Here is a 24,690-nt window from a genome sequence, read left to right as displayed (position 1 = left end):
ATAAATAAACATAATCACTTTTAACAATTTTTAAAAGGTCAGATTATTTGGCCTAATGATTTTGAATAACCCAAAAATAAATCACCTCCCACTCAAGCTCAGAATTAAAGGCATTGTAGTTAGCTGTAATTAATCATAATGATGATGATAATAATAAAGAAGACAGAACCCCTCTCATCCTCTGTGTCAGCTCAAGTATCACCACTTTATCTATAGCATACCCTTCATGTGCTCTAGCCATGTTTTTTCCATTCTGTTTTACATTCTTCACATCACTTATCTGTATCTAAAATTATCTCATAACTTATTGAAGAGCTCATTCTTTTCTATGGATCAAAATTCAATAGATATAAAAGAATATAGAGTAAAATATCTCCTTCCCACATTTGTCCCCAGGACACCCAGTCGTCCTTCCCACTGACAACCAATCTTATTTGCTTTTTAATGTTAAAATTATCTCCTTTAATTCTTTTTTTGTTGTTACTTTTTATTGGAGTATAGCTGCTTTACAATGTTGTGTTAGTTTCTGCTGTACAGCAAAGTGAATCAGCTATACATATATCCCCTCTTTTTTGGATTTCCTTCCCATTTAGGTCACCATAGGGCATTGAGTAGAGTTCCCTGTGCTATACAGTAGGTTCTCATTAGTTATCTATTTTATACATAGTAGTGTATATATGTCAATCCCAATCTCCCAGTTCATCCCACCCCCACTTCCCCCCTTGGTATCCATATGTTTGTTCTCTACATCTGTGTCTCTATTTCTGCTTTGAAAATAAGTTCATCTGAATCATTTCTCTAGATTGCACATATAAGCGATATTATACGATATTTGTTTTTCTCTTTCTGACTTACTTCACTCTGTATGACAGTCTCTAGGTCCATTGATGTCTCTGCAAATGGCACAATTTTGTTCCTTTTAATGACTGAGTAATATTCCGTTGTATATATGTACCACATCTATCTCCTTTAATTCTTTTGATTCTGTTGAATTTGATTAAACCCAACTCTTCACCTATTCCATGCCTACACTTGAGTAGCCTCAATGTGCTAGGAAGAAACACACAACCATACTAATAGTTTTATGTGTTCCTGAGAGCAAATCTGGGGTGGGGTTTCCATACTGCAGGCAATCCTGTCATGTCCCTAGTCAGCACCCGCTCCTGTCCTAGACTTTGTTACAACTTTTCCGTTTCAACCTCTCAACACCACTTCACCTCTGACTCTCAGCTAACAACTGAGCTTTTTATTTGACTGAGAAAATCGAACATATCAAAAGAGAATTCCCATGTGCACCACCATGAAATCCATCAGTCTATCTGTATCTGCACCACATAATCTGCTTTCCTTCCTTTTACTAAAGATGGACTGGTCCCCTTCTAAACAAACCTCACCTTAAAATAAAACTCTCCCTTGACCCCCACCCTTCCATCCATTGCCCTGCTTCTCTGCTCCTCTTTATGATAAGACTTCTTGAAAGAGTAGTTCATATTGGCTGTCTCTACTTGATCTCCTCCCTTTTCTCTTAAACCCATGCTGATCAGGCTTTACCCCCACCATGCCACTGAAAAGGATCCTCCACTTTGCTTCAATTCTCAGTGCTCCCCTTCATTGAACCACCATCAGTGTTTGACACAGTTATGTGCTTCTTCCCTCTTGAGTCAATTTCTTTCACTGGCCTCCACGAGTCCACTCTCTTGGTTCTCCTTCTTCCTCACTGGTCCCTCTTTCTCATTCTCCTTTTTAGGTCATCTTGATCTTCCCAACCTCTAAATATTCCAGCACTCCATGGCTAAGTCCTCAGTCCTCTAACTAAATTGAATCCTTATGTGATCTCATCCACCCCTTTGGCTTTAAATGCAGCTTAAACACATTGATGTACTGAGACCTCTCAAATTTATATCTCTAGCCCAGGTCTCTTTAATGAACCCTAGATGCACAAACCTAACCACCTACTCATCTTCTCCGCTTGGATATCTCACAGGCACCTTAAGCTTAACCTGTCCAGAATGGATCTTCTGCTTTTACATACCCAATCCTGCTCCTCCCCAGTTTTCCCCTTTCAGTAGATCTCACACCCATCTCCCTGTTGCTAGGACCAAAATTCTTGGAGTCATTTTTGTCTCTTCTCTTTCTCTCCCACTCTACCTCCAAACCATCAGCAAGTCACATTTTATTTTCTTCTGTCAAACTTTGTTTTATTCACTGTTATACCCTTAGGCCAAGAGTGGTGTCTGTACCTACCAGGCACCCAATAAATAGTTGTTGAATGAATGAAGGGAGAGAGTCTACACACTATTAATAGTTATCTCATTAGCTTAAGTAGATTAAAAATTAAATGTTCAATAATAACACATGATTGTATGGTGTTCCTCTGAGGTGAACAGTTTTATAAACTTCAAATAGATCACCAATCACAACATACCTTTGGCTGGGACGAAGTGAGAGAGTGGCATGGACATATATACACTACCAAATGTAAAATCGATAGCTAGTGGGAAGCAGCCGCATAGCACAGGGAGATCAGCTCGGTGCTTTGTGGCCACCTAGAGGGGTGGGATAAGGAGGAGATATGGGGATATATGCATATGTATAGCTGATTCACTTTGTTATAAAGCAGAAATGAATGCACCATTATAAAGCAATTATACTCCAATAAAGATGTTAAAAACAAACAAACAAACAAAAACATACCTCTGCTTCTTAGCCTCTCCCTGCATCTTTCAAATGAGGTTCTCAAAGTATATCTTTTAAATCTCATATGTACCACAATTAGAAATGAAGATATCTAGATGCCTTGTTTTTCTCTCTGATTAACTATATGATTTGAGGTATCCAATATTTAATGGTTTGTATTTTGCAAATAAAAATCCAGAACCTACATTCTCCTTTACACTTACCTGACATTTTATAATAAAAAAAATATTATATTAGTTGACAATGTGTATCCTATATTTCCCAGAATGGTTATAGACACAGTTCATCTAAGCTTGAGCAAAATTAAAAGTCAGTATAATACGGGGGCTTCCCTGGTGGCGCAGTGGTTGAGAGTCTGCCTGCCAATGCAGGGGACACGGGTTCGAGCCCTGGTCAGGGAAGATCCCACATGCCGTGGAGCAACTAGGCCTGTGAACCACAACTACTAAGCCTGCGCGTCTGGAGCTTGTGCTCCGCAACAAAGAGAGGCCACGACACTGAGAGGCCCGTGCACCGCGATGAAGAGTGGCCCCTGCTCGCCACAACTAGAGAAAGCCCTCGCACAGAAACCAAGACAGCCAAAAGTAAAATAATTAATTAAAAATAAAAAAGAAAATAAAAAGTCAGTATAATAGACTGACTTTATTTCATATTTGAGGTTTAAAATTTTTTCCATATTTACTCATATTTTGTTAAAATGTGTGATAATGAACAAACAAGATCTTGTCTGTAAATGTATAAATTTCTATATTTGATGCTGTTCTTTATTTTTAAAAATATGACAGATGCTTCTCATTTCTATGTATGGAAGGGACTGATAACCTTAGTTATTAGATGATGTTTTATTTTGTACACGGTGAATGTTGTTCACTAATTTATAGTTATGACTGCTTTTGGAAAGTATGTTGGTGGAAAACACCAGGAGACCACTCTGTCAAACAACCAATGGGTTTGGATTTGCCATCATCTAGGCTTTGTTTGTTTTTTCTGTGTTAGTGTTTTCGCCAACAGAACTGACTTTTAAAACACTGACTTTCCTTGTATGTACTTTAGTGCTGGCTGTCTTTGGAAAGCCACTGACAGCAGGATGAAGGGCAGGATGGTACAGAGGAAAAAGTGTAGTTCAAGAGTCCTGCAGATTTGAGTAACAGTTCTACTCCATTCTTTCATAGCTGTGAGATCTGGGCAAATTTCTGAGTGTTGGTATTTTTATTTGGATAAAGGAGATGATAATACTATCTCAAGGAGCCACTATAAGGATAAATGAAATAAAGAGTCTCCAGTGGAAACTGTCCAGCCCATAACCAAGAATCACTATCTTCCCCAGTTTGTCTGAGTCCATAAATGTGTATTTTTTCAACAATTTTAGGAATTTTAATGTGAAGGATGATTTATCAAGTGATTCATGTGTGATTTATACTTGGTCCTATTGTTTTGGGGTCTGGGGGTGTTGTTTTGTTGTCTTTTGCTTTTCTATCCCATCCCAAGAGGGTAGCCATCTCTTTATGCTCACTTGCTAAGACAAAAGCTGAAGTTATTTACCTCTAGATAAAGATAACTCTTGGATAGGGCTTTTGTTTTCAACCCCTCATTGAAAGGGTTATACTGCATCATCTCAAAGATGATGGAGGTGGAGGTCAATGCTTTTAGAGTTGGGGGAGCAGAGTCAGCTTAGCTGTAAAGAGATTTGGGGAACTTCACCAGAGCCTGAGAATGGGATGAGTCTCACAGGTTCCCTGAGTATTGGACCAACACCCATAAAGAGCCTCTAGAGAGGTGACAAATCTCTAATGGGATAGCTCTGAGATGAGGACAGGAAGATACTAATAACCATGACCTTGGAAACCCTGAGATAAAATACCCATGTCAAAAGGTGGCTGAGTTGTCCACTCTCAAGGGATCAATTCAAAGGTGAACAACGAGCGTATCAACTAATACTAACATATTCCACCCTGTGTAAGACCCCTGAGATTTGTGCCTGTTCCTGGGGAAAAGAGCATCCCCAAATATATCCTTAGTGGAATTTCTCATCAGCCAGAGGAATTATGAGCCTGGGAAAGATTAAATTTGATTACAGAAATACAGGAATATGATATGTCTTACACTTAGTCCTACCTGTTTCAGTAACAAAGCATTTCTGAAATGTTACACATAAAGTACATCTAAAATACGGAGGTGGCTATCAAAGGAAAAAAGTAGAAATGAACTAAATGAAAATGAAAATACAACTCATCAAAATTTGTGGGGTATAGCAAAAGCAGTGCTCAGAGGAAAAATTCATAGCATTAACTGAATACATTAGAAAAGAAATACATAAAATCCAATGATCTAAACCTCCACCTTAGGAAACTAGAAAAGAGAGCAAATTAAATCCAAAGTAAGCTGAAGAGGAGAAATAATAAAAGTTAGAGCAGGATCAGTGAAATTGAAAATAGGAATACAACAGAGAAAATCAATGAAACCAAAGCTGGCTCTCCAAAAAGATCAATAAAATTGAAAAATATCTAGCAAGGCTAACCAAGAAAAAGAGAGAAGACACAAATTACTAGTATCAGAAATAAAAGAGAGCCATTACTACTAATTCCATGGATATGAAAAGCATAATAAAGGAATATTATTTTAAAAATTGTATGCCTTCTCTATATCTTTAATTCTGTGTTTGTAAGGAGGGGAGATGTTTCTGTGGAAATAAAACCTATCCAAATGATCAAAAAACAAAATGCAAAACACAAAAACACAAAACCACTAGTGGTTATCAGTGGTTGCCTCTGGGGAACAGGACTTGGGGCAGAAATGGTTGGGCAGGGGCTTTTCTACCGTTTGACTTTTGAGTGACGTGTACTCATTGCTTTGACAAAATGTTTAAGTGACGAAGTTGTCTAAAGGAGTTGAAAGCAAAAATCTGTGGACACCCTCACCCCCACTGGGTATCCTTGGGAGATTGAGGGGAAGGGTAACATCTGCAGGGGTTGGGCTTTTCAGGCCTTTAACAGCTGTTTAAACTCCCGGGTAGGCAAACTCCCAGGAGCTGGAGGCTTATACTGACTAGTGGCCTCTAGTCACTACTTTCCTATTTATATATTGCTTATATATTTAGTTTAAACATTTTTTCTTACTTGAATCTAATTTCTATTATCTTCAGTTTGTCTTACATCATTGCTCTATATTTATTTGAAATATCAACTTTTATTCATTGGAAATCACCCTTCTATCATTTCCTTTTTCTGTACATTCTTTTAGATATCATTTTATTGCTTTTGTATTTTTAATCTTTTTTGTTTGCTTGTTTTACTGGTTTCTCTTTTTGTCTATTTTAGCTCAATTATGTAAACTGTTTTCCTACTTTGCTTTAAAATGGTGAGAGTGAGAGCAGGAATTTTGTTTTGTTCACCACTGTATCATGTAGGCTTAGAATAGCGCCTGGCATATAGTTGATACTTAATAATATTTACTGAAAAAAATCGAATTAATTAATTCAAACTCCCAGCAGCTAGAGGCTTAATTAGTTAACTAATAGGAAGAGAGAGAGTTTTGAAAATAGTGCATGATCCAAATTAGGGGGGCTGGATGAAGAGAAGAATAACAATGATAAAATAATAGGAATTCATCAACAAAACAACAATAGCAAATGCTTTATGAGCACTCAAGTTGTGCCAGGTACAGAGCTGGAAGTTTTAAAAACAATGTCTCTATTTGCAAATGAATCAACGGACAAAGGATTAATCTCCAAAATATATAAACAGCTCATGCAGCTCAATACTAAAGAAACAAACAACCCAATCCAAAAATGGGCAGAAGACCTAAATAGACATTTCTCCAAAGAAGACATACAGATGGCCAAGAAGCACATGAAAAGCTGCTCAACATCACTAATTATTAGAGAAATGCAAATCAAAACTACAATGAGGTATCACCTCACACCAGTTAGAATGGGCGTCATCAGAAAATGTACAGACAAGAAATGCTGGAGAGGGTGTGGAGAAAAGGGAACCCTCTTGCACTGTTGGTGGGAATGTAAATTGATACAGCCACTATGGAGAACAGTATGGAGGTTCCTTAAAAAACTAAAAATAGAATTACCATATGATCCAGCAATCCCACTACTGGGCATATACCCAGAGAAAACCATAATTCAAAAAGACACATGCACCCCAATGTTCATTGCAGCACTATTTACAATAGCCAGGTCATGGAAGCAACCTAAATGCCCATCGACAGATGAATGGATAAAGAAGAGGTGGTATATATATACAATGGAATATTACTCAGCCATAAAAAGGAATGAAATTGAGTCATTTGTTGAGACGTGGATGGATCTAGAGATTGTCATACAGAGTGAAGTAAGTCAGAAAGAGAAAAACAAATATCATATATTAACGCATGTATGTGGAACCTAGAAAAATGGTTCAGATGAACCGGTTTGCAGGGCAGAAGTTGAGACACAGATGTAGAGAGCAAACGTATGGACACCAAGGGGGGAAAACCATGGAGGGGTAGGGATGGTGGTGTGCTGAATTGGGCGATTGGGATTGACATGTATACACTGATGTGTATAAAATTGATGACTAATAAGAACCTGCAGTATAAAAAAACAAACAAAAAAACAACTAATACTAAACTTTCTTTGGGTTATTTGTATGGAAATATGTTAATATAAATGTTTCAGACATTACATGAAATTTCTAAAAATCTTATATGTTCTGGTATAATGTTATAAGTCATAATTCTAGTTATTTCTTTAAAATGTATATCTCAGAAATAACTAAATTTCCTTGTCAATTGCATTATTACGAACTTTCATCAAATCTTTAACCATGGTCATTTTTAAGTCTTTTGTCATTTACAGACAGTTCTGGGTGTACTCTGATGCTTTCGCAAAAATATTCCTATAAAAGGGTTTCATCTTCAAGGAATTCATGGAAAAGACTCTGACAAGTACAGGTTTCTGGTAACTGTACTGCTGAACTGAATGAATAAGCATTTTCAGAACTCTAATGGAAAACTGATGAATTCATAAAAGTGCTAACAAAAGATCAAGATGAAAAAAAATTAATTACATGGGACTGAGTGAACTGATGAGGATGATTATAATTTTTGTGACTTTCTGTTTGAATATAAAAAAAAAAATCCCACAAGGACTCAGAGGCAAAAAATATACAAATCAATTTTCACTGCAGAGTAAAGGAGCTGTTACAGTGGAGGATTACTGGACTGAATGTCAATATTATGACATAGTATGAGTGTGTTTCGTGTTGGGTAGTTGCAATCATTGTTGTTTTTGTTGTGGTCATCCATTTACAATGCTTGGCATCAGTTTATTTATCTCTTGTAAAAATAAAATACAGTGTGTGTGTGTGTGAGTTGTGAAAAAAGAAAAGAAACTTAAAAAAAATAAAATAAAATAAAAGAACAAAAAAAAACAAAACAAAAAACACCAATGTCTCATTTTTCTTCATGACAACCCAGTGATAATAGTAATAATAGTGGACATTTATTGAGGGTTTCCTATTGGCAAAGACTATGTTAATCACTTCACATACATTACCTTATTTAAATCTACCTCAAAGGGTTTTCTTGAAGATGAAATGAGTTAGTACATGTAAAGTCTCCTGATAAAGCCTGCACAAAATAATCACTTGATGTATGCTATTTATCTGTCTATCATCATCACATTGCCATCATCTCACCCTCCTCCTCCTCATCTTTATTATTATCCTCATTTTACAGGTAAGAAGTCTGAAGCCCAGAGACATTAAGTAACTTGGAAGAGAATCAGCTGGGGTTGGAATCTAGGTTATCTGCCTTCAGAGTCCTTCTCTTCCCAAGACTTTTATAACAAAAGGCTTCCAATGCAGTGAAATCATTTAAGCCCCACCCCTTGAATCACACTCTAAGATAATTTGACCTATAGAGTTCATTGGGATCATTATTAAATTTTATAAAATCAGACCTCAAAATCCAATAGGATTTCAGTAAGTTTATAAGTAAGTCAGGGCATCTCAGCTCTAACCCATAAACCAAAGGCCCATTGGAAACTCTCTACATCTATCCTACATGTCACAATTGTTTCAATAATTCTAGAATCTTTTCTAAAACTTCAGCACTAAGTCTAATGCTGGTTCACTATATTATATAAAAATATGTTCCAAAGGATGAAAAGTCCCCCATTTACTCATAAAATGCCTTTTAAGCTTTCTACCATTCTTTCCTGGCATGGAGACAGTTGTGAGTGACATTGACATTGACCTATTTGGGAATGCAGCCATTTGAAATATCCAGTCAGATGCAGATCAGTTTTGTCAGTTGAGGTCTGAGGTTTGAATCAAAATTCATCCAGACCTTAGCATATTTCCATATGCTCCACACTGATAACCGAGGGGGAGGGACAGCTCTCGATTTAATCTAGTGCCGAGCAAATGGCTATCATTGTCACTTGGCATTATGCTTGTGTTCTGCAGTTGTTATTTTTTTAAAAAATCAAAATTTATCTCATTGATGTCATAAATACCTATAACAAATAAAACCTTAAGAAAAATTGAAATATTTCTAACAGAAACAGAGACCAGTGAAATCAGGAAATTTAACCGTGATCTTTGCTATGGCTGCCAGTAATCTTTGCTATGGCTATGGCATCTTTGCTATGGCTCTGGAGCCAGTAATTGCAGTGAAGACAACTTCCTGATCCCTAAAGGTCAACTAAGGTGCCGTCTTCCTGGAGTCAATAATTCTTATGTTAGCTTCCTGACCCCCCATCTTCTTGAATAACAACTGCCCTGGCAAACCAGTTCTGCAGTGTGGCTTGGAGCATCCTCTTGGAGACTCAGCATAGAACCTGTTCCTCTGCCCTTCCAAGTTCTCCTGTACTGATTCTTCTTTGCTTGAAATTTGGTTTCTGCTTACTTTGTTGAACTTTGACTAATCAATATATTAAGGAACTTGCTTAGTCAGCCAAGAGGTATAGAGCCTAGATTCAATTCATGCCTGTCAAATCCCAGAGCTCGTACTCCCTCTGATGGAAAGTTATGGTGTGAAATTCATTTTGTATCTGGTAAGCGCAGATATCCAAGGGGTGTGGGGCAGGGGGATGAAGTTGGCCAAGCTGTTAGGCCTGCCCGGCCCAGAGGCACTGGTTCTTTGGCTTGAACTCTACCCTATTCTGTGCACTTCCTCCCCATTTACTAAGCTAGAATGATTTTCATTTGTTTTCTCGAGAGAACATCTAAAAAGCACAAAGGAGCCAATTATTGGCTTTTCAGTCACCAAAGCCTAAGCCCCAAGATCCCAGACACTAACAAAATTTCCCCAAATTGGGAGAGGCAGACAACCAAAGAGTTAAGACATGTTAAGTACATGAGAAGGTCCTGAACTCTGTCCCTCCCACCCCGTAATCCTCAGACTGAGCCCTGGGATTGGGTTTGCAGAAAGCTTATGGGAACTCCACATCATTGGGAAATCCTAGAACAGAGGGATTCTTGCGCTCTTTCCTGGGGAGAGTCAGGGGAGGCCCTTGGGGTTCCCTGCACCCCACAAGGCCCAGGAACGGATGACGTGGCCATGTGGTTTCCCTGGGCAGCCAGGCATTCCAGGTGACGGTGCAGAAGCATCAGGAACCCACCCATCTGAGCAGCAGGGAAGCAGGTGGGGCCAGATGGGAAGCAGGAGCGTGCTCAGGATGCCAGGATGGCACTTCAGAGACCTTTCCCACTGGTGAGCGAAGACCATCGAGAACAGCCCTCAACAATGCTGGACTACGTTAACAGCACCAAGAACCAGAGCCCCACCTCCAGGGCCCAAAAAACTCAGGAGATTCATCCTGAATTGATGAAATAAAGTTTCCACCAGGGCTTGAAATTGGATTAAATCCAATTATACAAAAAAGGTTATTTTTCTTGCATATATACCCTGAGTGCTATGCTCTCTCACTGCATAGTTTCCAGTTAATTCTGATACTGACCATTGAGAGTTATGGGTCTAGAACAGGGGTCAGCAAATTACAGCTAGGCCCTGGGCCAAATTCGGCCCACTGACTGTTTTTTATTGTCCTGCCTATTTTTGTAGGCTAAGTAAAGCCACTCTTACGTGGCTGAGTTTGCAGAGTTGCGTAATCGCAACAAGGCCGCTATGGTGCAAAGCCTACAATATTTACTATCTGTCTCTTTACAGAAAAAAATTGCCAAACCCTGATGTAGAACATGGGCCCTGCCTGGCTCTATCTCATCTGCTCTTGCACTCTTGTCCTTCTGCTGTCATCATGGGGGCAAAGTCTCAAATCAAAATCAAAGAAAAAGCTCTGCCTTACTCTGCTCTTAAAAATATACCTATGTTCAGATCCAGCTTTTCCTCCCTGAGCTCCCCAGAGGACTGGTTCTCCTTAGACCAGTTTTCTGTCCCCTGGTCTCCTGACCCTGCACTTGCCTAGTAGCTTCCTAGCTTTGACTTCTATTTTCTATCCTTTATGGGCTTCTCATCCTCTGCCTGTCTTTGAGTCGCTATTTTGTAGGGTTGTCCATGGCACTCTGGTCTCCCTCTACTCACCCTGCCACGCCCCGGAATTCTCAGGACAACCAGGTTTCACTCCAGCATTCACCTGTAAGGAGGTGAGCTGGTCCAGGTTACTAACTTTAGGGTTTTATCCCCTTGGTTTGGATAATACCGATACCTTGACACCTAAATGGAGCACTTGATTCTCTTCCTTTGGCCACCAAGTTAGTCAATATTAGCCTTGAACAAATAGCTCAGAGAGCAGAATGATCACTTGGTGGTTAATAATAGAGGCTCTGGGGTTAGATTTAGAAGCAGGAGATTTGAAGCTACACCCCTTCTTAGCTAGGAAGTGATGAGCATGGATTATCATTATGGCATTCCAAATTTACTATGCTTTTATTTATTTACACATTTACTATGTACCAGACACTGTGTTAGATGCTATGAGGAGTAACAGAGCTGAAGAAGACACAATCTATGTCTTCAAAGAATTTATATGTAACTTTTACCCATATAGACTTGGCTCTCCACAAAAAGGATAAGAGTATTTTAAAGGCCATAAACGAGATCTTTGAAATTTTCTTTATAGATCTGTTTTAATTTTTAAATTTGGGGCATAAATACTACTTTGTTTTTTAAAAATCTAATGAAATCACACCAAGTTTTAAAGAGCTGACTAATATAATTTTAGACAATCTGATCACTTGAACTTTCAAAGGTTTGAAATGTCCTAGAGCCATTCTTATGTGGCTGGGTCCTCTGTTTATTTTTATGGCAATCATTGGCATCTGGGAACACCATTGGCATCTGGCAAACTGGCTCACCATTCAACAGATTCTACTCCGGAGACAGTTCTTTATCAGCTTTCAAAGTCCTGGGAGCTAACAGAGTGCCTAATACATGGTAGGCATCCCATAAATATTTGTTGAAAGAACAAATGCAAAAATAAATACATGAATCTACTAGTCCGTTAAGTTCTTTCCTCTGAAATTTTACAAACTTATCATCTGTGTCCTTATCGGGAGAATGATCACATAGGGCTTTATATTGAGTCATTTTCATGTTTCATGTGTTATACTTTATCCATCCTAAATGGATTGCAATTTCATTGATTTCCCCTACAGCATTGCTCACAGATCTATTTTCCTGCTAAGTGAAATATTTGTTGAATATAGGCTATCATTACTTCCTTTTTGTTTTCTTTTGTTTGTTTTTCTTCCTCTGTCTCTTTCTCAATTAACTAGAGTACATGAAAATGTATGTTAAAATATTTATTGAATAAAATCTTATTCTCCTTGACCTTAATTTTAAAAGAGATGAGTTCAGCAATTTCTCTTTCTTTTAAAAAACAACACAAACAAACAAAACCCACAATCATAAATTCCTTCTAACTATGTGTGAGGTTGTGAATAGGACAAAGTTTACTTATATCCAAGCTAAATACTCTAGTAAGCTTTCCCTAGAAATCTATGACATCCCAATGAAGGAGAAGATGTAGGAAGAAGTAGGAGCAGAGGATGAGAAAATGGGAAGTTATTTGGGAAAAGGGAAGAATCCAGTTTGAGGGATTTCAACAACCAATAGAGAAAAACTTTAATAAGGAGAAAATTGCCAACCAAAAGAGGCTTACCTTTGCACCCCTCACAGGTCAGTGCATTATAGTGGTAACCGGATGCTCTGTCTCCACAAACAACACATAGCTCATCCCCTTTTATTCTCCCTGCTGATGCACCCAGTCGGGGCTTCTTTGTCACAGGAATCTCCACTACCTCAGTCTCTCCCTGGTAGAGAGTCTCAGCAGGCATTCGCCTGAGTTCATATATTCCAGGAGAGTACCATTCTTCAGGCTGCTGGGGATAGAAACCCAGGTTGGAATAATAGGAAGATGAGGAAATCTGTGGTTGAACTTGGGGAAACTGAATGTTGTTGTATTGTGAGTATGGTTCCACCTCTAGATTCTGTCCCAGAGGACCTGCTGCTTGTTCTGTTAGTACACCTGAACAAAAGTGATAACAAAACTGGAATTAATGTCATCATTCTATAAATAAGAGAGGCAGTTTAGCATATGGTTAGGAGTACAGGCTCTAAGGAAAGATTGAAATATTTAAATATTTACATTAAAATTTTAATATAAAATTAACTTTTTTACAGTAAAAGAACTATTAACAGATTAAATGACAAAATTAAAAGCTCAGAAAGATAGCTGTAACATAGCGGACAGACAAAACACTCATATCATTCATATGTAAAGAGCTTTTACAAACCAATAAGAAAACATTCAACATGGAGAAAAGGAAAACAAACAAGAATGTTTAAAAGAAAAAGAAAAAAAGGAAAGTTAAAAAAACTATTCAACATGTAAAACATTCAACAATCCACAGAAAACAAAGATGAAGGACAGGCATATACAAATGCTATCTTTTGTCATTTCTGTCTTACAAAATCCTATAAAGTGGGTAACGGTATTATCCCCACTTAAAATTGAGTAGTCAGAGGCACAGAGTAATTAGGCAACTTTATTCCTACACACCTAAGTAGCTGAGATTTGGGCTTTGAGTCTGACTTCAAAGCCCATGTGCTGAATTGCTCCTCTCTGGGATAATTTCAAATGTGTGATGCTTTAAAGCTTTTCTCTTCCTCCCTCTGTACTTGAGTTTGTGAGTCCCTTCAGTGCCTCCACTTGCAGGTAACCTATAGCTAGGCCTGCAAGACTCTGCATGATCTTACCTTTTCTTTCTTTTCCAGCCATTTCCCATGTTCCGACTTCCATATTCCTTAAATATGCCTTGCTGCTTCCAGACTCAGGACCTTTCCCACATGCTGCTTCCTGAGCCTGGAACTTTCCTCAACAGCCATTCCCTCCAAGAACGTCATCTCACTATTCTCCACTTATCTCTAAATTTCCCTTTAAGTATAGCTTCTCTTGGGAAGTCTTCCCTAAACCTAGGTCCCTGGGTGTCTGAACCCAGTTGTATAGTACTTACCTACCCTTCATGGGCCTCCCTTTACTTATCTGTAAAGAGAAGACTCCATGCTGCATGATGATACAGTTCTTCTTTATGTCTAAAACCTCTATAAGTGTATGACCAACAGTTTATGGGCATTAGAATTCAGGGCCTTTCTACAACGCAAAGTGGAAAATATGTATGTTAAATGTTTGTTGAAAAAAAAATGCTTTCTGCATTGATACAGGAAATCACTGATGGAACACAAAGGATACAATGTCTGTGCAAAATCAATTTTGTTTCTTTCATGCCCAACTTATCCATATAAAACCAGCACTGAGTCAGTATATCTGACAGTCAAAAAATTTTGGCAATGGTGCTTTGTCTTATGACTGCAAAATGGAAAAATATAAAAATATGGAATTATTACAGAAAAAAGAGAAGCTAAAATATGAGCAAAATCTTGATCTATTTAATAATTAAATATGGTTAAAATTTCTAGAGTGAATACAATTGAAAAGAGCTAAAAGCGTTAAAATCATTAGTTTCATCTAGATTTTATCCTCCAACCCATCTTACCCTCACTCAACTTCCCATCCCCACTCCCAGCCCCAGTTTCTCTCCATCTACAGGTCTAGTAAAGTTAAGCAACTTGCCTGAAGTCACATAATCAATTAATGACAGAATCTGGATTCTGTAGTATCTAAGGAAATGTGTAGTTGTTTTCTCCTCACAAGACAATTCCAAGATCTCTGAGCATTATTTCAACAAATCTTTTAATAATCAAGAGACACAATGGAGTCCCAACTCAAGTCAAATCATGTTACCAATATCTGGAATCATCTCAATTAAAATGGAACACTTTCACAAAGACATCAATTCTACTATATGAAAACAACACAAAACAGGGTAAGAATATGAGATCAGTACACAATATTATTAAATAATGCCTCTATTCCCAAAGCACATCCACTTCTAGTATTTCACAGTGTTCCCACCAAATTTCCACAGAGTAGAGACAATAAATATACAGGCAACTTACAATTAAAAAAACCCAGCATGGACAACATCATCCAAAATGGTGGGACAAGAATAACTTCCATGAACTGACTGTGAGACCTTGAACAACTGCCTAACATTTTTCTGTTTCTTCTGTAAAATGGGGCTACTAACACCCAGCCTCGCTATCTCATAAGGTAATTCTGAGTATAAGATACAGGTTCTGAGAAAAAGTTTTGATAAGTTGAGTACCATAAAAAGACATGTTTGTTTCCTAAAGAACCTAGCAAAATCTTGACTGTAATGATAGTTAGTTAGTAAATATTAATATACATCAGTCTGTTTTGATGCTATAAGTTATAGGATACTTCTTTCACTTATAAATACATTGAACACTTAAAATTTGCCTGACACTGTCCTAGGTTCCGAGGATACAATAGTGAACAAGACAGATAGAAAACAGATAGAAGAGGTCCCAGACTTTCTCTTGTTTGTGTGTTTGGGGTGGGGAGGGGTGGGGGTATGTCAAGGGCTGGGATAAAACCAAGTAAACAAATATAGAATTTTCTGACAGAGCATAAGATGTGGAGAGGGCAAAGGTAGGTCAACTTTAGAGTGTACTTTCAGAAAAGGTAAATTCATTTCTATTTTAATACAATTTATGAGTGATATTTTAAAGAATCAGTTTATCAAGAAATAGGAGAATTTGGATTTGTTTATAACAGAAACTCTCCATGGGAGTTTAGGGAAGAGTTCTTAAATGCGAACACTTGAATGGACTCCAGGAGAGGCTGAGACCCCCTGTAAAGGGAAGCAACATTTTTCTGGGTAGAGAGTCATTTGGCAGCATTTAATAGTTTCTCTAAAGGAGTACCATCAAAGGGAAATTTCTGAGATGCAAGCATTCTATACCTTTCAACATGGTAGCCGCTAACCATATGGAATATTGAACATTTGAAACATGGCTAGTAATAATGAGGAAATGAATTTTTCATTTTATGTAACTTTAAATAATTAAATTTAAAATTAAATAGCTGCATGTGGCTAACGACTGCCATATCCGACAGCGCAGCTCTAAGGAGTTTGTGACCAGAACCACTGTGTACCTAAATGGGAGAATCAGGTTCATGTACAAAGGATGGCACTTCTTCATAAACCCACAGTTAGTTTCTGATGAGCCCGATAAAGGGTTCAGATTATATCCAGTTTTTCATCCCTGGCACAACGCTGATTCTAGTAAATGTTTCATGAATGTTTGTTGAAATGTTTCATGAATGGAAAAATTGCCTTCTCGGCCTTCCTTTATTTCCCAATCCATGGTTTCTTAATAGATGATATGACTTGGTTTATGAAGTTGTGTGCCATTCCTGGTGCCAGGCCTTTGTGATGTTGGTGCCTCTCCCCACCCAGTTTGTCAACCCATCACCTCCTCTGTGAGGCCTGTCCCAGTTTTCCTAGGTAGAATTAATCTCTCCTACCCTCTGTACACACTTCTACTGCAGCACTCAGAAGCATATACCATCATTTTTGTTGGTTTACAGGCTTATCTTTCATGCTATATCATTTGAGGTGGTAGGACATACTCGGTACAAGCGCTTCCGTGTAGACAAATCTGGATTCAGTTCACCTGCAACTTGCTAGATGTATGAACTTGGGAAAGACATTGAACTTCTTTAAGCTTCTGTTCCTTCCTCTATAAAGCCGGGATAATATAATACACTACTATGTATAAAATAGATAACTAATGAGAACCTACTGTACAGCGCAGGGAACTCTACTCAATGCTCTGTGGTGACCTAAATGGGAAGGAAATCCAAAAAAGAGGGGCTATATGCATACATATAGCTGATTCACTGCTGTACAGCAGAAACTAACACAACGTTGTAAAGCAGCTATACTTCAATAAAATTTTTTTTTAAAAAGCTGGGATAATATAGTAATTGAAACAAAATATAGTATCTACGTTAAAGGTTGCAATAAAGATAAACTAAGACAAAGAATGTAAACTGCATAGTGCCTAAGCATAAACATTCAATACATTTTTGTTGTTGTGGTTAGTCTGTGAACTCCTGGGAAATACATTAGATTACTATATGTTACATTCCCTTTTCTCCTTCATTCCTGGCACCTTACACAAAGCCTGACACAGTGTAAATCTTTAATAAATGTTTATTAAGTTCAAACGATGGAAAATTTACTTCCCCCGCCTTCCAACTAATTTCCACCTCTAAATACAGTGTCAGGGGCTTCCCTGGTGGCTCAGTGGTTAAGAATCCACCTGCCAATGCAAGGGACACGGGTTCGAACCCCGGTCCGGGAAGATCCCACATGCCGCGGAGCAAATAAGCCTGCACACCACAACTACAGAGCCGGCACTCTAGAGCCCGAGAGCCACAACTACTGAGGCTGCATGCCACAACTACTGAAGCCCGCTCGCCTAGAGCCCGTGCTGTGCAACAGGAGAAGCCATCGCGATGAGAAGCCCGCGCACCGTAAGGAAGAGTAGCCCCCGCTCACCGCAGCTAGAGAAAGCCCGCATGCAGCAACGAAGACCCAATGCAGCCAATAAATAAATAAATAAATTTATTTTAAAAAAAATACAGTGTCAGTCATTTTTAAACAATACATTTAAACAAAATAACGTGCTGCCAAGTCTACAACCAGAAATATGTTCAAAATTGTAATTATTATAAAAATGATTCGAGCTTCTCTTTTAGCTGGAAATTCAAAAGGTAAGATTCTATTCTGAAAAAAATATTAAAACAGACAACATTATATTATACTGTTTATGTTTTAATTATAATCTATATTTTACTTCAGAGAAAACAAAGCGGGCTTAAAGGTATGCTCTTTACTTATCTGATTTTCCATTGACTATTGGGAGAAATCTACTGTGAAACTAGTTCAGTAAATTAATGTTTTTTGATCTCTTTTTATTTTTCTCATCACAATGCATAGTTTGAAATAAATCTTATATCATTACCCCATACACACTTATACATATGTATAAATAACTGAAACAAAATTTCCGTGGAATAACACTTATCCTTACCTCTTGACGGGCACTCTGACATTTCTATTGTATTCCTATTCTAGTCTATTCTAAATTTTTAATGCTGGTCACAAGTCACAATATAGATATCATGACCCACTGGGATCTGAGACTTGCCATTTTAAAAACACTGCATGAAATCATGTACTCTAAAATGTTTTTTCAAGTGTCCAAGGCATTAATGCTAGAACTGCCTAGTGTTTAACTTGGAAGAATGGTGCTAATTTTACACACTATCCAGTGAAGAACTATAGGGAAAACACACTTAGATTTAGTCTCAATGAGATACTCACCTGCCTGGAACCCTATAGTAATCTCACCACCCCAGCTTCTCACCCCAGTCTTCTGGTTCTGACTGAGCCATCTTTGACAGAGATCTGTTACTGGAATCTCAAGCAAAAGTGCCCCATGTTTCCTCAGTCCAGTGGCAGAAGCCCCACCGCCAGCATCTGCGAACCTCCGCCTACCTTTAGCAGGCTTCATGCTCATGATTTCCATGGCAAATCCCAACGACGTGCAGCTGTGACAAGGACTAATTTGACCTGGATTTTCTAACTCCGGAAACTGCATTACCATTCTTAGCTTACTCACAGCAACTGAAAATGAGACTAGGTAAGGAGTGACAGAGGCCAGAGGTTGTGGGGTTTACTGATTAACTTCATTACCGAGCAGAATATTTGTAAATGTTTATGAGAAAAGTCCTCGATGCCAAATTGCCTAGTAAGCTGGAAACCAGTCTCTTAGATAAACATTTTTGGGGAGCACGTTCCAATTTAGGAATTTTTACAGGACAGATTTTTGTTCAGTGGCTCTAAAAGTGGATTTGGGGGTCAAATGCCATTTTCTACGTCTTGACATTCATTCCTCTCAAAAGGATACAGATTGGTATAATTTTGTAATGTCAGGAAGCATTAAAGCATAATACTTATCAGCGTGAGCTAAACTAATCTGGGTTTATATCCAGTGTTATGGGTGGAAGTGTGTCCCCTCTTAATCCCATAGGACTGGTGTCCTTATACAAATGGGAAATTTGTATTTCAGAGACAGAAACTCATAGAGAAAAGACAATGTGAAGATACACAAGGAAAATGTCATCTACAATCCAGGAAGAGAGGCCAGGAACAGAACCTTCCCTCTCAGCCTTCAGAAAGAACCCACCCAGCTAACACCTTGATTTTGGACTTCTAGCCTCCAGAATGGTAAAACAATACATTTCTGTCATTTAAGCCACCCAGTCTGTGGTATTTTATTACAGCAGCCTTAGCAAACTAATACATGTAGGCTCCCTTGGCACTCACTAGCTCTGTGGACCATGGACAAATTCCTGAACCATTTTCTTTTCTTTTTTTAACATCTTTATTGGAGTATAATTGCTTTACATTGTTGTGTTAGTTGCTGCTATATAACAAAGTGAATCAGCTATATCTATACATATATCCGCATAACCCCTCCCTCTTGCGTCTCCCTCCCACCCTCCTTATCCCACCCCTCTAGGTGGTCACAAAGCACAAGCTGATCTCCCTGTGCTATGCGGCTGCTTCCCGCAAGCTGTCTATTTTACATTTGGTAGTGTATATATGTCCGTGCCACTCTCTCACTTCGTCTCAGCTTACCCTTCCCCCTCCCCGTGTCCTCAAGTCCATTCTCTATGTCTGCGTCTTTATTCCTGTCTTGCCCCTAGCTGAACCATTTTCTGCCTCAATTTCCTCATCTGTAAAATGGGACTGATAATCATGCAACCTCATAGAGTTATTATGAGGATTAAATAAAATAATATTTATTAAATGCTTAGCAGAGTGTGTGGCTAAGTGTGTGGCATCATTATACCGATATTATAATTATTTAGCCTTGGACTCTTGTTGTAGGGCGGCTTGCTTCCTGAGCAGGAATAATTTCTGCAGCATAACTTGTGGATACCAAGCTTGTGACTGTTGGGTATTTTTTGGAAGGGAGGGCTTCAGAATAGGACTCAGTAGGTCCAGGGTTGAGCTTAGGGATAATGCAACCAGACACACTGTGTCACCTTAGGACAGTCTCTCAGCTTCTGTGGACCTCATTTGTCTACATCAACAGATGGTAAAACAGAGCTAATAATTCCTGCTCTACTTCCCTCATGGACCCGTTGTGAAGATAAAATAACATAATAAGTGTGAAAGCAGTTTTAAAAGGCAAATGTGATCTATATAAACGTGATAATCACTGCTAAGCCATTTCCTCAGCCTTTACAGGTTTACAAGGTGGTTCTACATGCATTATCTCATCTGATCCTTACTTGCACCCTTTGAGGAAGGTATAATTTATGATGCCCATTATCTTTTACCCTATTTTACAGACATGGAAGGTCAACTCAGTGAAGTTAAATGATTTGTCTAAAGTCACCCAGCTATTAAGGGATGAAGCAAAGGCTGTAACCAAGGTCTTCTCGCTCAAAACCTTGTGGTGAAAAAACTAAAGCACACTTGCCCTAATTGCCAAGAAAAAGGAAAGAATGATGGTTCCTAGGTCTATTGCAGCTTGGATTGCTCAACCAAGAATCACCATTTGCAAAGCTGTTCTCAATCCTCAGTTTACTTCTAACCTCATTCTCCCCCCCCTCACAACCCAAGAGCTATACTTGCCTTGAGGGACTCTAAGCTGGAAGAGCTACCCAAAGGCTAAGAACCAGGACAAACTATCTTTGAATTTTATATTTCAAGAATTCTCTACTGAGTTTTTCACTGGTCAAACAGATGAGCCTATCTGTTGCCCTCAGAAACTTCAATACTAAAAAAGAAATGAGCAGGATAATTTAGCTGACCCAGGAAACCCTTGTTGCTGAGTGAAATTCACACAGGATGTTCTCATAATAAGACTGATTGAATCCCTTTGCTTCTTTTGCAGTGAGGACCAACTGCTTCGTGCTATTTTTTTTCCCCAAGGTACATTTTTCCCCTACAGGTCTGTGCTGTTTGAAACAGTAGCCACTAACCATATATGGCTACTTAAATTTAAGTTAATTTAAATTATGTAAAATTAGAATCAGTTCCTCAGTTACACTAGTTACACACTAGTGATCAGTAGCCACGTGTGGTTAGTGGTTACTGCATTAGACAAAGTAAATCTACAGCATTTTTATCATCACAGAAAGTTCTATTGGACAGCACTGTTGTAGACGGTACTTGGGGCAATGTGAATAAAATGCCAGTCACGGCAAGGAGGGGCATTAGATATGATGCTATAAAAAATAGGGAAGTCCCAGAGCAAGTGCTGGCAATGCTTTTCTGAGAACTATCCCTGAGAATAGACTTGGCTAACACACTTTGAGTGAAATAATCTCACTGGAAAGACCTTCTCCACTGAGAAGGTGAACAGGAGTGTTCTCTTAACCTGAATCCGTAATCATCCAATTCCGATTCCTTGTCCTGACTATACTTTGGTTGTCTACTTACTATCTATGGAAATTCAGCAGATTCTTTGACATCTTTAAATGTCCATTTTCTCAGCAGTAAAAGGGGAATAGTAATGGTATCTACCTTATAGGAGTGTTATGAGAATTAATATTAATGGCAAATACTTACAGAGTACTTACAATGTGCCAGGCATTCTTCTGAGAATTCTATTAAATAAGACAAGTAACTTGCACAAAGTTAAAGAATTTGCCTAAGACCACATACCAGTAAATGGCAGAGATGGGACTGAATGAGAGTCCACTAACAAATGTAAAATGTGCTTAGCATGACGCCTGACATATAGAAAGCACTCAAGAAATGGTAGCTGTTATGATCACAATTTTTTTTATCACTGTAAATGTATAAATTTGCAGTCTGTTTTCATAGTCAACCTTTCTCAGTTTGGTTATTCTGAGAGCCCCTGAGACCTGTTTCTTAGCCTGCAAGATTGAGAGCCAGGCTCTGGATGGCAATGGATTTGCCCACTAGCTGGCCAACATGCACCTCATCGCATGCATTTTCCAAACTATGCATGCCCTATCTAAAAGAAGCAGTAACTTATGTTGTAATAAGGAAAGGCTCTTCTGATATTTCTTTTCCTTCTCCCATTTCTTAACCTCACTAACAAGAGCACCAGATCTGAGAATCCTGGGAGAGCAAAAACCAAAGCCACAGGGAATTAGTAAAAAATCTTAGAGACTGCTTCAATCTGTGGAAGAGATATGGATAAGAAATGGTAGTGACAAAATATTTAAATTATGCTAAAGCAACGTTCCATTTTGTCTGAGACAGTGGTATCTTTCCATCTTCTGGAAACTTTTGGCTTTGATTGACCCATCAAGTCAGAACTACATTCACTTGTGTTAAACTCAGTGAGATGGAAAAAGACTTGAAATCAAATGTCAGAAATATTACACAACACTGCATCTCAAGACCTTTAATTGTATTTTAAAACATCCAGCTGATTCTGTAACATCTGAAAGATTGTTTTAATTTAAGCAAAAGACATAGGCAAGAACCAGATTCCAATAAAAATAAAGCTACCCAGAGAAAATGAGCATGAACAGCTGAGAAAAGCATAACGTTATGAGAAGTAGCTAAAGGAAATGAAGTGTGAGTGAATAGGATTATATAGAATCTGCCCTCCTGCCCCTTGCTAGGCCTCATTCAGAATGGGGCTTTGGAAAGACTACTAGAAACAATAATAAAAATTATACAAATACGTGGATTCCATAGCTGTTGTTAGCAATGCTGTAATGCCAAGGAGAGATAGAACATGAGTTTTTTTCTTAGAGCACCCAGAAATTTAGTTCCATATTGTTGGTTTTTGTTGGCTCCTTGAAAATTCTTAGCACTCAACAATGATAAGATTAACAGAACTTCCTCCCTTTAATAAGTAGAGTGGTGTTTATCATTCTAACAATTTAAATAATAACTACATTTCAAACCCTGGAGTAGCGATACTGCTTTATGATGCCTTGAGATTTACAGAACACTTTCCACACAGCTATTCAATCCTCCAACAAACTGTGAAGTGAATGTCATTATTATTCCCATTTTACAGGGGAGAAAACTGAAGTTCAGAGAGTCTCAGTTGCCTCTGAGACTTTATTTCTTTCAATTTCATTGCTTATTTCCACTCACATTCATTGAACGTTTCCCAGTATCACCAAGCTAAAGGAACGGGACCCATTGTACTGGAAACATTTAGTACGGGAACATAAGATTGTACCTTTTCTTGCTTATTCTGTGCTATTATTAGGATGCTTTTCTATTTACTGAGTCTTTAAAATTCTGTGATTTTTTTTTCTTTAGTTCTTAAACCACAATTTGCTAAAAGGATACATAGATTTTAATTAACATGTCACATTCTACCTATTCACTATGTTAAACCATGGGAAGCTGTGGACTTTGTCATTATTACCTTTTATTATGCACTAATTGCATAAGACCCTGCCTTCTTCATTCATCAGAGAAGCCTTTATTAACCCACTAAATTAATCTTTGACCAAGTTTCCTGGCTTTCAGGATCTCCCAAAGGAAAGCAGACTTGTCTCTCTTAGGTCACCACCTCCTTCCATCCTGCGTTCTGCATGTGGACTGAGTTACCAATGAGCTAGATTCCCATCTGGATTTGTTAGGGACGTGTGGCAGCAGAATAAGTTAGAGGACCTCACAAGGTGACTCCAGCCCCATCTCTGTAATTCTATTCTAAGTTTCTTTCCTTCTTTTCTACAAGGGCCAGCCTAAGGAAACAGAGCTATAGAGCAAATCTCCACCTTTTCCCCTCACCTACCACGCCCCACACCATCTTAGCTTTCCTTTAAACACTCCAGTTGACTTTGGGGGGAAATCACAATACTGTGTGGCAGCCCCTCTGGTGAGGATGCACATCCTTGGACCCACCTCTCATTTCAGCTGCAGCTGTAGCAGATAATCACGCGCGAGCTCAGACTCACTTCACGTTGGCACTCTGCAGCACATCTCTTTGCTTTCTTCCCAGATCTTCTCCAATGCCACAGGAGACCACTTGGCTTGATTCCATTGGGAGCAGCAGAAGCACAGCCCAGAAGTGCAGGGAAGTTAATGCCCCCAAGGGCGACCCTCAACCAATGGGAGCCAGAGGTCGGTTAATAACTGCCCCCATGCCCGGTGCCTCAGTGGACAATTCTCTCTGCTTCTCCCAGTGGAATCAACCTCCCCTTGCCCACAGCAGCGATCTTCATAATTCATCTCGTCTTGGTTTTCCCTCCTTCCCTGTCTCATCACCCCAGTCCTTTGCTCCTGCTCCCTGGGATGGATGACCTCTCACATAAACTGCCTGCACACAAGTCGTTGCCTCAGACTCTGCTTTTCAGGGTAACCATTTATATGGGTGGAGATGCGTCCCCTTCTTGAGCAAAGCCTTTAGAGTGAGGGGTCCACAGCCCTCTCTAGAAGCAGCTGAAAGGTCTCACTCAAGAGGTCATTGGTGTCTCCACTGCCCATTAGTGAGTGCCCATCAGTATTTGTTGAGTAATCTTTATGTCACCTTCTCTATGTCTTAAATTAAATCCCAGTGTCTTGGGATTAATTATGGCCTTTA

General features: G+C 38.7%; 1 protein-coding gene across 6 annotated transcripts in view; it reads right to left on the bottom strand.

The window, feature by feature from the left end:
• The window catches only part of NR1H4 (nuclear receptor subfamily 1 group H member 4), an 88,714-nt gene that overhangs the window by 25,047 nt on the left and 38,977 nt on the right, over positions 1-24,690 (bottom strand). For 2 of the 6 annotated variants that reach the window (XM_082349649.1, XM_082349650.1), the window contains exons 1-2: positions 18,471-22,812; positions 12,812-13,177 (exon numbers count right to left, since the gene is read on the bottom strand). In XM_082349649.1, coding sequence (XP_082205775.1) covers positions 12,812-13,177; positions 18,471-18,753 — 649 coding nt within the window. In that variant the 5' untranslated portion in view covers positions 18,754-22,812. Of the gene's footprint in view, positions 1-12,811; positions 13,178-18,470; positions 22,813-24,690 lie in introns of those variants that run through there. The other 4 variants (XM_082349651.1, XM_082349652.1, XM_082349653.1 and 1 more) reach the window with 2 other exon arrangements.

Source organism: Balaenoptera borealis (genome assembly GCF_965194805.1).
Source record: "Balaenoptera borealis genome assembly, chromosome: 13".
Taxonomy (NCBI): domain Eukaryota; kingdom Metazoa; phylum Chordata; class Mammalia; order Artiodactyla; family Balaenopteridae; genus Balaenoptera; species Balaenoptera borealis.
Note: the sequence above shows the minus strand (reverse complement) of the source record. Positions and strands in the feature narration are given on the sequence as shown.